General features: G+C 45.1%; 1 protein-coding gene across 3 annotated transcripts in view; it reads left to right on the top strand.

Annotated features, from left to right (window-relative positions):
* Positions 1-16,580, top strand: part of PPFIA4 (PTPRF interacting protein alpha 4) — a 3,167,227-nt gene that overhangs the window by 1,474,245 nt on the left and 1,676,402 nt on the right. For all 3 annotated transcript variants that reach the window (XM_069633679.1, XM_069633678.1, XM_069633680.1), the window contains one exon: positions 15,574-15,779. In XM_069633679.1, the coding sequence (XP_069489780.1) occupies positions 15,574-15,779 (206 nt within the window). The remainder of the gene's footprint in view (positions 1-15,573; positions 15,780-16,580) is intronic.

The following is a 16,580-nucleotide window of genomic DNA, read 5'->3' as shown; positions in this document are numbered from 1 at the left end:
GTGCATTTGTTGTGGTTCATGGCTGGTGGTGTATTCGTCTATTATTATGAAGCTTGAGGGCGTTGCAGGATGTATAGGTGGTGATGTGTCATCTGTTTGCTGGTCTTCATGGGTTGAGAGCTTAAGGAGATCTTCATCTTGAGAGGAGGGTTTGGACGGTGGTTCTGTTTGTCCACAGGTCTGTAATACCACAATCTGTTGCTGTCGGTTTGAGTTCTTCATGTCCTTTGTCGAGCGGCATGGTATCTTCTCTGTGGGTAATGAATGGCTTTGTTCCAACGTCTTCTCTGTTGGTATTGGATGGCTTTGTTCTGTTGTCTTTATTGTTCTGAGGAACGCTCTAGAACGTATTTGTCTTTTTTTGTTTGATTTTAGCTGTACTGATTTCACGGTAGTCCCTGGTTTATCCTTCTAAAAGATCTGGTACTGCTCTGTATTGTTCTTGGTTGATTGATTAGCATCTTGGGTCTCTGGGTGTAGGATTATGACGGATTCAGTTTTCCGTTGTGTGTGATTTGCGCCAATAGTTCGAGCTCCTCCAGTTGTTTGTTGTAACGTATCATTTGCTTGGGGAGCTAGTGTAAATTGGTCGCTCGTTGTAACTGTTTTCTGCATTGTTTGGTGTTGTTGTTGCGCTTTGAGTAGAGCTAGTAGTTCAGTATTTTGGTTGATTTTTTCTTGTTGATCTCTTCTTGCCATTTCTGACAGGCGTTGTTGCCATCGATTGGATTGCTCTGCTTCTAAATTGAGACGGGATTCGATTGTAGTTATAAAATTCTCGATGTAAATCTGTTTGGAGTGTATCATTGCTAAGAGGGTTGCTTGATCCTTGATATTGTCATTCATGGATTCGTGTAGCTTCATAAACGAGATCATGGATTGCGAGAGCACTGCGATAAGCATATTTTGTAGGTCGAGCATGGTAGTTAGAATCCTGGGGTTGGTGTGATCCTCATGGTCGATTTTATTGAATATTGGATTGGTGGATTTGATTTCAGTTGCGCCCGGTGGAGGCATGGGCTGTTCGTTCTTGGTCGTAGGATCAGGTGTATAGTAGGATTCATCTGTGTCATAGGTGAATCTAGTAGGAATATTTTGGTTTCTTGATAGGCTTGATTCGATTTCTCTTTTGATGGGTCTTTGTCCAATTTCTTGTGTCAGACATGGGGTCGAGGTGAGCTGTGATTGATGAGTTCCAGGTATGTTGCCAAATATTTATTTTCGTTTGTCGAGACTTAGCATGATTGATTCAATTTCTGTTGTATCCAATGATAGTCTTCTTGCCTTGGTTATAGATTGATTATTGACGTTTTCCGAAGCTTGTGGGAGTTTGCTTGAATTGTGAGTATGTAACCATGCAAGTTTGGCTAGTCTTGCTTTTTCCTTCTTCGTTTGTTGTGTTAGGATGTTTGGTGATTTTCTTAGGGTATTGGAAGTTTGTGGTTCATCTGATTGAGATTTGGCAGCTTCGTGAGTATTGGAAAATTTTCCTGTCGCCCATGGTTGTTCTATGTTGACGAGGTGAGTCTTGGGTGTATTGGTGTTACGTTCACTTTGTCTTGCTTTTTCCTTATTAGTTTGTTGAGTCGCGCTGTTTGGTGATTTTCCTAGGGTATTGGGGGATCGTGTTTCATCTGATTGAGATTTGGCAACTTCATGAGTCTTTGAATCTTTCGTGCTTGCACGTGGTTCTTCTGTGTTAACAAGATGAGTCTTGGGAGAATCGGTGTTGCGTTCACTTGGTTGTTTTTTGGCAGTATTGTCTGAGGTCTTGTGTTGGTATGGTTCAAAGGGTGACGCAGACAATTCTTGCTGTAGTTCAGCGGGAAGCTTGTGAGGTAAATTGCTTGTTTTTTCTGTTTGCTCAGAGACTGAATTACTGACCGATGTATGTTGTGGTGATGATGCTAGTCGTTCTTGTAGAGTGGAAAGCTTCGTTTTGCAGTTTGGTTGTGTGATATCGTTGGTCAAGGTGTCATTTGTCGTGGGATCTGAGTTTCCGTTTTCTGCACTTTCAGTAGTGTTTGGTTGGTGGAAGAGATGTGAATTACGAGACGTCGGTGATGGTAGTTGGTCCTGTTCGCCGTAGCTTTGTGAGTAGGCTTCTGTTAGTTGAGTCTCGTTGGATGGCTGAGTAGGGGGGGTTTCCTAGTCGAGCAGATGCCAGATCAGGATCGTTGTTGGTGTCGAAACCTTGGGTGATATGATGTTGAGTCGTAGTAGTGATGTTATGAATTTGTGCTTGTATGTTAATCTGATTCTGAGGGGCTGGTTGATCGTTCAGTTGTCTGGTTGATTCGGTTATTATTTTGGGAGGGTCATCTATGATGAGGGGGGTGCTCAATGTCCAAATCCGGTTTCTGTTGATGGTGATTCTGGACAAGTTTTGTTGTCTGAGCTCTGGAGAGTGATTGTTCCAAAGTTAATTGTGAAGAATCTAGGGCAGACATAGCCGCTGTGTTAAGTTTAGTTCTCAGTCTTGTTTTGGGGCGCACAACAGATTGCTCTTTAGGTTGGGTTGCCGACATTTCTTCTTTGTTTGATCTAGGGTCTGTGTTGCTATCTGTCGTGCAGGCCTTATCCTGATCCAAGGGGCGTGTTCTTTTGGTCACCTAGGTGCGAATATCACAGTGACTCTGTAGGGGTTGTTCTACAGTTTCCTTGAGGTTTCCTAGTCGGAGAGAGGTAACGTTGTTGTTACTGTGGTGTAAGGTCCACGGCTAGTATTCTTTCTTTTTCCTTTCGTCTAAAAGGTGTACTATAGAAATGTTTGCGTTTTGGTTTGGATCCAAGGGCGGAGCTCTTTCGGTCTCCTAACAAAGAAAGAAGCGTGATGTTGTAACTGTAATCTGCAGGATCCAAGGGACAAGCCCTTTCGGTCTCCCGAGTAGAGGACGTTGAAGAAGTTCTGTTGAGATCCAAGGGATTAAGCTTTTTGGTCTCTCAACAGATGTGATCAATTAGTGAGAAATTAGAAGTCTTATGTTGAAGCTGCAGGCTACAGGATCCAAGGAATAGGCCCTTTCGGTCTCTTATTAAGAGGACGTAAAAGTGTCTCTGTTGAGATCCAAGGGACAAGCCCTTTCGGTCTCCTGTGAGGCCGACGTTGAAGAGCTCTGTTGAGATCCAAGGGACAAGCCCTTTCGGTCTCTCAGCAGATTTGGTCGATGCGTGAGAAGGTTGTAGTCTGGTGGATCCTGTAGCCTGCAGGGTCAACAAGGGACAAGCCCTTTCGGTCTCCTGTGAGGCCGACGTTGAAGAGCTCTGTTGAGATCCAAGGGACAAGCCCTTTCGGGTCTCTCAGCAGGTATAGTCGTTGGTGATCAGTATCTTTGTGGGGCACAGTTCCTTCTGGTTTATTGAACTATGTTGTGTAGTCTCTGTGTATATTTGAAAACCAGACCCGGTGGGAGTCCTGGCCGGGATGATCCAAGTTCTTCTAGGGGGCTGGTCCGGTTGGCACAGAGCGGTATTGTCTTCTTCTTGATGGTTTGCATTCTTTAGTGGTGCACTGGTGGATTAGTGCTTAGAGATTACGTCTGAATAAGCCGTGCTGGCGTCTTGGCTGTTTTCAGGCAAAGTGCAGTCTTAGGTACAAGTCTGTATGTGTGTTTGAATAGCGGGAACCAGATGGTGTAGACAGAGGAGAATGATTGCGCCAACTATTAGAATTTGTAAATGAAGCTCACGTAAACTCAGAGAGTGGCAAAAAGGGATTTTAATATGAACTCGTCTTAAAAAAACAAACGGTGGTTCAATAATCAAAGAAAGTTATATTCCATTACAAAAAGGCATGTTGATATTTCCTCAAAATTGCGCTTGAAAAGTCTTGTTTGCTTTCAGTTAAAACTCCTTCTGTATTATAAGCAATAATTGAGAATAATTGGAGATCCTTTTGGACTCTATTGTCCCTATTACAGGATTTGTTCAAAAGACTTCTGGTTGTAGGAAAATGCTAATGTTTTATATAGTATCCTCGTTATAAACGGAAGAGCAACACAAAGTCTGTCGCACATTGATCTAGATTATTTTTTTTTCTCAATTTTTTCCACCTGGGGAACCCAAGACCGCTTGGAGTCAATGGTAATCCCAGGATATTCATAGGTAGGAACAATATCAAGGTGATATTGGTCCAAGACCCACCTACAACTGTTCTTTTTTAAAATTGATTTATTAAGTGCATTGGTTCCAAAGAACCTTTTACACTATTAATAAAAGAAAATAACAAATATGCGCAACATATCCTAAGATCAATGAATATAAATAGAATAACATTGTTACATAATTATTACATTAATCAAACCCAAAAGGAAGCAATTCGGAAGCTAACATCCGAAAATCTGAAATTACTTTCAGAATGTGCATTAAACATATACATTAACATGAGATTGAATGTAGTATATGTATTTAACAGACAAACATGACTGCCTGAATGCGGGTCAAAACGACTTTCCAAATATAATCGGATGCAGCTGTGATACTAATGAGTCTACTGAATAACTTGTAGACCAACATTGGTCATCAGCTATTTTGGAGAGAATACTAACATATCCACTATATCCTTTAATGCAATGCTCTATCAGAAAAGAACAGTCAAATAAATATGACGAGCAGTTTATATTCTACCCATGCATAGGTGACATATACTTTCCTCACTGGGATACCCCGCCAGGCTCCCACGTATTCGAAGGTCGGCTGGATATTCAACCGTAAGTACATGGATAGCAACATGGATCAATCTCGCACTGTTTTAACAGATAACTACACAGGAGCTCTGGAGTGACATTTTGTGAGGAATACTGAATATATCTCTTCTTAGAAGGTAGCAGAGAGATGTTTTGGGAGCGATCCAAGTCTGCTGTTTTTACTTTGAGTTTGGAATGTAATTCATAGCAACATTCCTCAGTTGGAAGGTCAACACCATTAGCTTTGAGATGTGGCATTGAGGTTCTCTTGAGGTCACAATAGACCTGATTTTGAGAATTATTATAAGCAATAAGGCCTAATAGAGAATTTCTATTTCCTCTTGATCAAGATGTTTTAGCAAATATTTGCAACGTTGTTTCTTCCACAATGACCGTAGACAGATGAGCCCATGTTCACATCTCAGAGATTGCACAGGGGTAGTTCTAGGAAGGCCTAACAGAGAGCAAAGCAATTTCACCTCAATTATATCAAGCCAGAGCACATTACGCACTAGTAGAGTAATCCAGTTGATGTCTTACTTGGATCTTAATTTTGTTCCAACTGCGGATAAATCAAGAACATAAGAGAAGCTAAATGTCTGCTTAGAGGGCTTGCCATCACATTGTTGACTGCCTTGACTGTTACAGGGCCATTAAACAATCTAAAGCACATTGTCGATACTGTTGAGGGAATATCGTAGGAGGAAAACCACACAATAATGGACAAGACAGAATGATATCCGCAGGTTCTGGACAATTGTTAACATCAATTCCTCTGAAGAACAATTATTGGGAGGAGCCTCCAAGGATGAGTGGGAGAACTTCATTAGGAATGCAATTGGGTGGCGCAGTGCTTTGACACTTACTATTCCATATGTTACTGATAAGTGGTTTTGTACTGGAAGAGCAGGTTATTGATATTATCAAGTCACTTAAAAGTTCAATGGCCCCTGGCCCTGATGGCTTGAGTAATGCCCTCATTAAACTTAACCCTCATTGGTGGGGTAGGCTATTACATTTTCTCTTCATGACGATCAGTATTGGTGACAAACTCCCACCATCTTGGTTGAGCAGTATTATCATGCCGGTGCATAGGAAGGGCACGTGAACAAAACCAGAAAACAATAAGATTTTAGCAATGCATGCCCTACTTCTAAAATCTTTGCTCGAGTCCTGCTTGGTGAGCTTAAAGACTGGGCTCAAAATAAGAACATTATACCAATGAACCAAACCTGCTTTCCTAAGGGTTTTGGCACTTCCACTAATTTACTGCCTTTTTTTTTCTCCACTATTATATATTCTGCTGAAACCAAGAGGCTATTTGGCTTTATTTGAATTTAGTGCCGCATTTGACACTGTTCAACGAGAGATTCTCTGGTCTAAGCTATTCAATTTGGGCAACTCACCCGGGTCTTTTAAGGATGATCATGCTACTGCATAGTGAGACTAGCGATAAAGTTAGAATATCATCTACAGGTGTGGTTACTGATGCCTTATCCACACATGTTGGCCTTAAGCAGGGGTGTATCCTCGCCCATGCTTTCTTTAATCTATACTTGTCGGATCTCCCTCACTCCTTCAACGGCAACCAAAAGCATCCACCGAGGTTGTGAATTAATCGTCTCCAGTGGCTTGGCAATGCAGACTATTTAGTTCCAATTGATTGTACTGGTAAAGGATTACAAATTCAACATGACATCCTTGTGATATATGCAAAGAATAATGGATTGACAATGAGCACCATTAAAAAGAAAAGCATGATTTTCAGTCCCTGTTCATCTGGTAATCAGAACATCTATAGGTGGGCCTTCGACTAATATCACCTGGATATTGTCCCTAACTATGAATATCCAGGGATTACCATTACCTGCAAGCTGGCTTGGGTACTGTGTTTATGACCTGAATAGCAACTAGTTCTGGGGTCATTTTGGCATCAATTGAAGCAAGTTCATTACTAATGCATTTTACTGTCGTACCATATCCCTTGAGGGATATGTTAAAATTGACATAATCACTGTGTATGAGAGAAGCCATAGATGTCAGCCTTCCGGGCTCAATGATTCAGCCATTAGCTTACTTAAATAAGTATTAATTCTTATGAAATTTGAGGTGATCCAGCTGATTCTATTCCGGCCATGATTTATGTTAACAGTGCCGATTACATCACTGCCAACATCAGGATCTTTCACACCAAGTAGTTCAATTAATGGAAAGTGGTCACATTGATCACAATGAATAACGACTAAGTTATTATCAGGAGTATACAAAGTGCGTGACATGAACATTGTGGGCACATCCTGTGTAATTGCTGGGCAATTCGCCCACACAACGCCTGTGCAGCATGCACAGCTCATAGAAGCCCATCACATAAGCGCACTCTAGGCTTCTTTTGTTGTAGCTAGATTGCTTAAGGATGGGTCTGGGCAAGTCCTTATTGTGAGATATTAGAATTAAAGTCTCCTGCCACGATGCAACCATCCCACCCAAGGTACATCTGCAGTAATTCACCAAACTGCCTCACAAGTTGAAAATTAGAAGCACTACAGTTGGTGTTCTAAATATTGATAATTAGCAGGGTCCAGAGATGTTTCTCCGTAGTTGTCCAAGTAAGAATACCTGCCAGTAACATATCTCGAGGTACTTTTAGATCAATCAAATTATAACAGCTTTTAGCACTAATCAACAGACCTCCCCTTGGACAGCCCTTGTTGTCCTTTTTTACTGAGATATTGAATGGTGCATCTGCTGTCCAGTTGGATTTCTTCAGTGAGCCAAGTTTCCTGGGAGGCCACAATACTGATTTTACTCAAGAGGGGGTCCCCGGAATGGCCCTCATGTCCCCTATGCGAATGTCAGCCCAAAGGATGAGAAATGAACGGTGCAACTCACTGTTCGGCCAACCACCAGGCGCGCCAGTGTGTCCCACATATGGAAAAAGATATTCTCTTAGATAACCATTTAAACCCTATCCAGTTAATGACTTCGAAGAGACAGGTGTCTCATCACTGGATCAGGTTGACTCATCACAAAGTTCATCCGTGATGATGTCACTAGTGACAACACAACATAGCAGCATAAGCCATGATGCAAATTCGAATCCCTGCACGAAGATACGCAGACACACACATGTACACGCATACTGTCAAAAACCTTTTCTTCACATTAGCCAAATGCAGAAATGCAAAAAAGCCAAGCAAACACGGACCACGCTTGAATCCGCTTTATCACAACTAACCATAAGGAGCAACAGGGACATATTGGAAACCTATAGCGCTCTACCACTACTAATCTCTAAAGAAGATATTAGAACCTATAGGAAAACCATAGAATGACTGTAGTGAATATGCATGAAGCCATAGGCATCAAAATATGGAAGAAGAGATGCAGCATGAAGCACAGAGACAGTGTTCGCAGTCAAGGACAAGGGCGGTGGAAAATTCCAGATTCACGAGGTGGTGAGCCACCTGCGAAATACAGAATACAATCCTAAATAATAACACACAGAAAGGCTCAGCTTTGTGATCTTCGCACACATGACCCGGCAGAGCCAAACAATGACTATTACTCATGGTGAGAAGAGGAGCGGTTCCCAGCAAAGCAGGTGAGATTGATACATGTGTTGTCCACCTAAAATTGCAACCTGTAGGTGCACTCTCAGGCTAGGTGGTCATATCTGTGGCAACAATGGGGACACAGTGTTTCTCATTACCTTGAAAAGGTACACAGAGCTCTGTGATCAGAACAGGGTCCCAGGCCTGGGGGGGATCCGCTCCAGCCAATCCTTACACTCAGATCATGGGGTGGTGAAGAATGTTTCATGGGCCAATGGTCATCGTGCAACCCTGCAACAAAGTAATTGATAGTTTTTTGGGGAAGACTCAGGCGAAGCCACCTGACATGGCGAAGCAATGGCATGAATAACATAGGAGATTTTTATAGGTATTACCACCCAGGCCACCCAATGTGGATGTCCTTTAGGTTTTTGGGCATGGATTGGTGTTTGTAACGTCACCAAGGAATAAAACCAGGTGAGACAGGTTCAGATGCTGAGACAGCCAGAGATTTTGTTGTTTCCTGTATGATCCCTGTCGTTTGGGGAATAAAGACGGTTTACTTGACCCATGGCTGAGTTCTCAGTTATTGCCGGTGGAAGGGTGCGAATGGGCCCCAGACACTCTGCTAATGCTAACTGGTGGTATTGTTGAAGCCAGCACCCCCGTCCTCTGGTATACCATTACATTATTTTATTTGTTTATAACTCTGTTTATTGGGTTTAAAAAGCATAACATAAGAACAATAAGCATGAATCATCGGCATACAACAAATGAGAGAGGCATAGCAATATCAAGAGCAAGAGGGGCCCCGCAGGTTCAAGGGCCCAGGACAGTTGCAGGACAAAGCAGGCAAATAGTGTTATTCGAGGTGTTGATCTACATCCCTCGGTGGGCTTGAATGAGCATCAAGCCATTTGCCCCATATTTTCTATAATTTGCGGGTGCAACCCTGTGCATTATAGATCCGGCGTTCTGAAGCTGCGCATCTGTCCAGTTCATTACTCCAGCGGTTCAGGCACAGTAGGTCTGCAGAACCCCATTTGGCCGCGATAAGTCACTTGCCTGCCCCTAACGCTATTGACAGGAACATTTTTTCATATTTTGTCAGGTCTACTTCTCCACAGATGCCTAAGAGTACCATTTTGGGATCCCTTGGGATTGGCGTTGCCAGGACAGCAGAGATCATATTAATGCAGTCCTCCCAGAAGACCTGTAGCACTGGGCAGTCCCATATCATATGGTAGAAGGTGGTTGGCTCAGTTTTGCATCTGATGTGTGACCCATCATTTAGCCTCCCCCCCCCCCAATCCGGCCATTGCAGTACGTGAGTGATAAGAGCGGTGAAGGATTCTCAGTTGTATTAGTCTGAGTTTATTTTCTATCCCGATTTCCCTGGGGGACATTAATGCATCAACCCAGTCTTCTGGCTCCAGTTGGCCCACATCCCTTTCCCACTTTGCTTTGAGCCCATCGAGCTGTGTAGCCCCAAAAGAGTTGAGGGCCTGATAGAGAGTGGAGGTGACCTTTGAAGGGATGCGTTGCGGGAGGATATTGGTTTCAATGGGAGAACATGGGGGTATATTTGTCGTGTCTGGGAATTGGGTGTGGATGGCGTGGGCCAGCTGCACATGCCGAAACAGGTCCATGGGCGCCAGATCAAACTGCATCTGCATGGTCCTGAAGTCCAGGAGGCGACCCCCCCTGTATCACATGTGCCAGTGTGTGTATCCCTTTTGCATGCCAGTGACCGAAAAAGCCCATTTTCACTACTTCTGGAAGGAATGCATTGTGCCATATAGGTTGGGACAGTGTTGGCTTTCCTTTCCAGCCGATCAGTTTGTGTGCCTCCCGCCGAGCTCGACGGATATGATGCGTCGTCTTGGGTAACTTCGGGAGGTGCTTGTGGGTGGCATACAGAGTCTGCAGCGGGGTTAACGGGGTCATGGTCTCTAGTTCGATACGGATGTGTGGTATTGTGGGCTCTGCATGCATCCAATCGTTTACCACTCTGTCTGTGTCGCAAGGTAATACGTACGTATGCAGGGTAAACCGATACCCCCCTCCCAGACTGATCTCTGGAGCGTGTCAAGGGCAATTCTGGATTGCTTCCCTCCCCATAATAGCGTGCAGAGGTTTCTATCAATAAGTGCAAAGGTTTCTCTGGGGATGGTAAATGGGGCGTTTTGGAGAACGTAAAGGAGTCTGGGGAGGGTCATCATTTTGAATAATGCGGCTCTGCCCATTAGCGATAGGGGGAGTGATTGCCAGTGGGAAGTGTCTTTGTTAAATCTCTCTAGTACTGGTTGTAGGTTCAGCTGGAGGAACCCTTCAAGTGTCGGATCGAGTCGTATGCCTAGATATGTAAATTCCCTGATAGAGATATGGTATGGGCAGGTCTCAGGAATCGCAGATTCGCCACCCTGGATTGAGAAGTAAATGGTTTTGGTTTCATTCACTTTCAGGCTCGCAAAATTTTGATATTCTCTAAGGATGAGGGAGACAATACGGCATTAGGTGTGCGGGTTACTAAGGTACACAAGGAGGTCATCCATGTAGAGCGAGAGGCGGTCTCCCCCCCCCCCCCCGGCCAGGCAAATCCGGTCCAGTTGGTGTTAGCTCTGAGCTCAATAGCAAGTGGTTCGATGGCCAGGAGGAAGAGAAGCGGAAACAGCGGGCACCCCTGTCTCGTACCCCTACCCAAGGGAAATGATTTAGAGGACCTACCGTTCACCCTTACTGTGGCCTCCGGGGAGACATAGAGCCGCCTGACCCATGATATAAATATTTGCCCCAGGTTCATCCGGTCCATGATTGCCCACAAAGCATCCCACCCCACCGAGTCAAATGCCTTTTCAAAGTCCACCGCCAGGAGGGCTAGTGGGGCCGGTATTTCTTTGGCTATGCTCAGCGCCAGTTGGATTCTTCGTAAATTCATGCAAGTGGATTTATTGGGCATAAATCCACATTGGTCCGGCTGGATAAGGATCTCTATCACCTTCAGAAGCCTGTTGGCGAGTGTTCTGGCGAGGACCTTGGCTTCTCCATTGATTAGTGAGATGGGACGATAGGAGGCACATTCCTCTGGAGGTTTCCCTGGTTTGTGTATAACTACTATGCATGCCTTCCTGAGGTCCGAGGGGAGCGTCCCTAGTTCTTTGCTCCGTAGGAACATGCGGTGCATTTGGGCCGATAGTGTACCTCCGAGGTATTTCCATGTTTCTGTGGGGGAAACCGTTGGGACCCGGAGTTTTCCCGGGCTGGAGCTGTGTTAGTGCTTCTTGCACCTCGGCCTCCGTGAGTTCAGAGTTCAGGAGTTCTGACTGGTGCTGTGAGAGTTTTGGGATCTCGATCCGGTCGAGGTAGTGGGAGGGTACAGCAGGCGGGCTCTCGGCGGGTGGGGTGTAGAGCTTCTCGTAGTAGGTGGCAAATGCTTCAACAATGTCAGAGTCGTCTGTGAGTAGTGTGCCATCCGGCGATTTAATGGCACGTACATGTCCCCTGTTTTGTTCATGCCTCTCCAACCAGGCCAGTGTCTTGTTTGCTTTGTCACCACGTTCATAGATTTGACTCCGGACTAGCTGGTGGGCTGTTCGTGCATTGTCCAGAGCTAGGTTACTGAGGGTATCTTGTGCCGTGGTCAGGGCATCCTTTGTCTCCTGTTCGCTGTGTTCTAGGGTCTGTCGCTCGCACTCCAGGACATGTGCCTCTGCCTCGCTGATCTTTTGGACTTGTTGTTTTTGTTGGGTGGAAACCGCTGAGATAGCTTCTCCCTGAAGGACTGTCTTATACGCCTCCCAGATCGAGCAGTCCTCTGAGCCCTTGTCGATTTCGAAATACTCCATTGTCTTTTTTTCCAGTTCCTCCACGATTTCGGGGAGCCGCAGATGCTACGTGTTCAGGAGCCAGTTGCAATCCGGACATCGACAGGTATTCTTGAAGGTTAGAAGAAGTGGAGAGTGATCCGAAATACCACATGCGAGGAATTCAGCGGCTAGGAGTCTGTGGTTTGTGCTGCGGGGGATGAAGGCATAATCAATCATTGAGAACGATTTGTGCACGCCGGAGAAGAAGGAAAAATCAGCTTCGTCGCTATGGAGTGAGCGCCATGGGTCCGTCAACCCCAGGGCTTCGGCGAACATGGCGAGTGGCGTAGAGGTGGGGCGGCATCCGGATCTCCTATGAGATCGATCGACTGCGGTGTCCATCACTTTGTTAAAGTCCCCCCCCCCCTATCACCCACAGATCGGCCTCTTCTTCTAGGAGCACATTTCGCAGCTCGGACAGTAGTTCTTTCGTGAGCGTGGGGGGGCATAAATTGCTGCGAGGCCCCATTTCTCGCCCCAAATATCGGTGAATATCATTACATAGCGGTGTCAGCAATCGCGACATCAATATCCCCGCTGCCCTCCTCCACCTCCTCACCTGTTGAATCAGAGTCTTCTTCAATAGATCTGAGAGTTCGATGCGCTCTGTAGTCCTTTTCTTTTTTTCTTTGTTGCGGATATCTCCCACGAGAAGAAGCCACAGTGAGAGCGATAGAAACGCCCTGACCGTGACCCCCTCTCGGGAGGGACCGGAAAGGGGAAAAAGCCAAGTGTAGGCAAAAACCCCGGGGAATCACAAAGGCAGGTGGGTATCCTGATGGAGGTAGTAGCAGCTGAACTCAGCGGAAATCAGCAAATCTCAGAAATAGAAAGCGAGGAAAGAATAAACAAGAAACAGGAAGTGTAGGAAATTCAATAGCTCCTACTACTGAAAAAGGAAAAACTGCAAGCAAACAAGATGGTTCATAAACCAAAGAATAAGAAGAAAAATAGAGAGAGAAAGGTCCCGAGAATCGGAATCCGAAAGGACGAGGAGGAGTAGAGAGAGGAAAGCTCAGCGGAGCCAGAATACAGCGTATAGCAAACCGCGGCAGCAAAAGAAAGCACAGCTGACCGGAAAGGGTTGCAACGCACAGAAGGAAGATAGGGTGTGGCTTAAATAACGCCACGTTCGCTTAAGCGGAAAAAGACTAGACCGTTAAGTAGACGTGACGCGAAAGACGTGACAGAAATTAGGAAGTGCGTAATCGGAATCGGGGCCACAGACACCAGGTAGGAATGCGTTGCATGACAAGCGGCCCCGGGGGTCAGCTTTGACCTTCCTAACCTGTAAGGGGACACGCTTGTGGACGATGAGTTTTTTCACTTTTCCGGTTGAGATTGTCCCCCTTTGACTTGTGTTGTGGTGCAAAAACAATCATATGTGCCTTGGACGCTGCCACGGTATCAGAAAGGTCAATATAGGTGGTAGAAGAAATAATATCCTCAGACCCACATTTTTGCTCTGACTTACCAACTTTCATACCATCCTTCCTTTTTTTATTTTTTCCACTTTTAACATATTTTCCCTCATTGCTGTTGCAGATATAAGTGGGGTGGAGGGAAAGAGGAGAGAGTACAAGTGAAGGGGGGGGGGTGGAGTAAGGGTTGAAGAAGGCCACAGGGGCTACGAAATAGCTAAGGGGAGGACAGGGTGCAGGGGAGAGGGTCCACATTGTAAGTGCATGGGGGCACTTGGCGGAGGGAGCCTGGTGCCCTGTAGAACTCACAGGGAACTAGGCAACCAGTCACTGCGGCAGATGGGGGGAGTTAGCAGGGGAGGGGGGAGAGGGAAGGAAGAAGAGGAGGGTCTTGAAAAACTTTCAGAACTCAAGGAGGTACGGCTCATGCCTGAGAGGGGCAGGGAGGCCATTCCAGAAGAAGGGGCATGCGGAGGAGAGAGATCTACCCCCTACTCTCTGCTTAGAGAAGCGTCTGATCTGCAGAGAGTTGGAGCTAGAAGACCAATGGGCTCTACCAGTGAGGTATTTAGGAGGGGAAAGTTGGATGTAGCGGGTTCTCAGGCCCCGGAAAGCCTTGTCGATGATGCAGAGAGATTTGAAATTGATCCTAGCAGATTTTAGGGCTAGTGAGAAGTGGTCCCTGGGCTTTAGGCCAAGGATAAGTCTTGCAGTCCTTTTCTGGATTAGTTAAAGGGCACAAAGGGAGGATAAAGGAAGATTGAGGAAGAGACTGTCGCAGTAGTCCAGCCTAGAGCGGATCAGAGCTCTGTAGACAATGGGTTTCTGGGGCAAGGTGAGGAAAGGGAGAATACCTCTGAGGATGTGTAGCTGATAGTGGGCATTCTTGGCAAAGTCCACAATGTGACGAGAGAAGGAGAGAGAGGGGTCAAAGATGACACCAAGGTTTTCTTCCTCAACAGAGGCTGAAGGAAGGGGACCCATAGAGGGTGGTCAGAGGGTAGGAGGGAGCAGGTTTCCCAATGAGAAGGATCTCAGTCTTACTGGCATTAAGGCAACGATCATTGGCAGCACACCATTCCTGAATAGCAGTCAGACAGTCAGGGATGAGAGAGGAGGAAGTGGAAGAGGTAGAGGGAAGCTTGAAGGAGAGCTGCGTGTTGTCTGCATAACACTGGAAGTGAGTAAAGGAGGAGATCAAGTGGGCCAGAGGGGCAAGGTAGATGTTGAAGAGGCACAGCGAGAGGATAGAGCCTGGAGGGACATACAGGTAGAGACAGTGATAAGGGGGAGACAAGGGCACAGTTGGACATGGGAAGGTCGGTCGCCGAGGAAATAGGTCAGCCAGTCTAACGTGTGTACATCTGTGTAGAACCTCCAGTACACAATTTGTTGTGTAGGGTTCATAAATAACAATGAACTCAAAATGAGACACTTATGGCACATGAAAAGTGACATTTTGTATGATGTTGGCGCCAGCACCAAAATACTGTTTCATATTAGCACTAGGCCAACATTGCACAGGTACAAAAATGTAGTTCAAAATTGGAAAAGTGAAAAGTTTCTGTAATGAAGCCATATCCTGAATATTGATTTTTTTTTTAAATCAACAGTTTCCAAAGCAAATCTGTCCAAAAGCATTATCAAATACACATTTTTGCGACCTGCAATATTGACAATTCAAAGCACAGCTTAACATTGTGTTTCACTCTGAGCTCTACGTGCTTCAAGAAAGTCTGAAATGACAATTCGTGTCCTGACATGAAATAGAAAGTCTAAAATCTAGATGTTGGCAAAAGAAATACAATACCTAGCAAGCAGCCATCAAGCCACAGCGATATATCACAAGACCGTCCATTTATTCTGTTAACTATTTCAGTACCAATACACACTTGACATGTTAACAAAAAATATGTTTCTGCCTGCTATTTTCATTTTGAAAAGAGCCTTCCTAAGAAAATAGCTGTGCACTAGGATGCTTGAGTGGTGTCGCTGCTGTTTCGACAGGGGAACGCTAATGCCTTTTATCTTTTTTACTCTCTTCTTCCAGGATTGGGATCACACTCCTGCTCCCAGTGTCATCACCTCAGTGGTCCATTTTGACAGTGACCCTGAACTCTCGGACATCGACGATGATGATGACAGGGACACCGTCTTTGGTTCGGTGGACATGATTTCTCCGAGTGGCCACTCCGATGCACAGACTCTGGCGATGATGCTGCAAGAACAATTAGATGCAATTAATGAAGAAATCCGGTAGGTCCATTATCCATTGTCCTTCAGTGTTTGATTCAACTTCATGTCTTGGGTTTAATTGTTGTAGACTTCGGTTAACAAGTAAGAAGGTCTACCGTCATATATGTTAGGACCCTTACAATTGCTATTATCTGTTGAAAAAGAAAGGCTTATAATGTTCAAGGAAAAATTTAGAGAATTGTGTCTATATATGTGTCACATTTTCATATTCTCTAAAGTAGTACATACAGTTTGTGTGGGCGAGAGCGAGGAAGGGCAGGAGCGAGGAAGGGCAGGAGCGAGGAAGGGCAGGAGCGAGTGTCAACTTCCTGCAGGTTATTTTCCACAGCAGGTCTTGCAACTCTCCTCCTTTTTGGACATTTCTACTGAAAGCTACACATTGTCACTTATGGAAGTGTCTTTTCTGACATTCAACGATCTGTCTCTAATGAATCACCGTACTATGAATGTGGACACCACACAGACCTCCCACCCCCCCATTCTAGCAGTTTTGCAGCAACGAATTTCACCAGTGGATCCAGTATACAAAATCTCAGCATTTCATTATCTGAACCACATTTTTGTAAATGATTTATGGATGGGATCCAATTTTCTTTCGATAGACCAAGCTCAACAGTGTGGTCAACCTGTTGCTTCAACCGTCATTCTGGCTTGATTTATTGTTCAGGCCTCAACGGGTTTTCCATGTTGCACATCCTACTATGGAGTCTGCACTCATAATTTGAGAATCCCTGCTCGAAAAAGGGTCATTAATTTAAATATGGATTGTAGACAGTTTCAGTCAGAAGTATTCCCTTTAAA

The sequence above is a fragment of the Ambystoma mexicanum genome, chromosome 13 (assembly GCF_040938575.1).
Source record: "Ambystoma mexicanum isolate Mex_15411 chromosome 13, UKY_AmexF1_1, whole genome shotgun sequence".
NCBI classification, from domain to species: domain Eukaryota; kingdom Metazoa; phylum Chordata; class Amphibia; order Caudata; family Ambystomatidae; genus Ambystoma; species Ambystoma mexicanum.
Note: the sequence above shows the minus strand (reverse complement) of the source record. Positions and strands in the feature narration are given on the sequence as shown.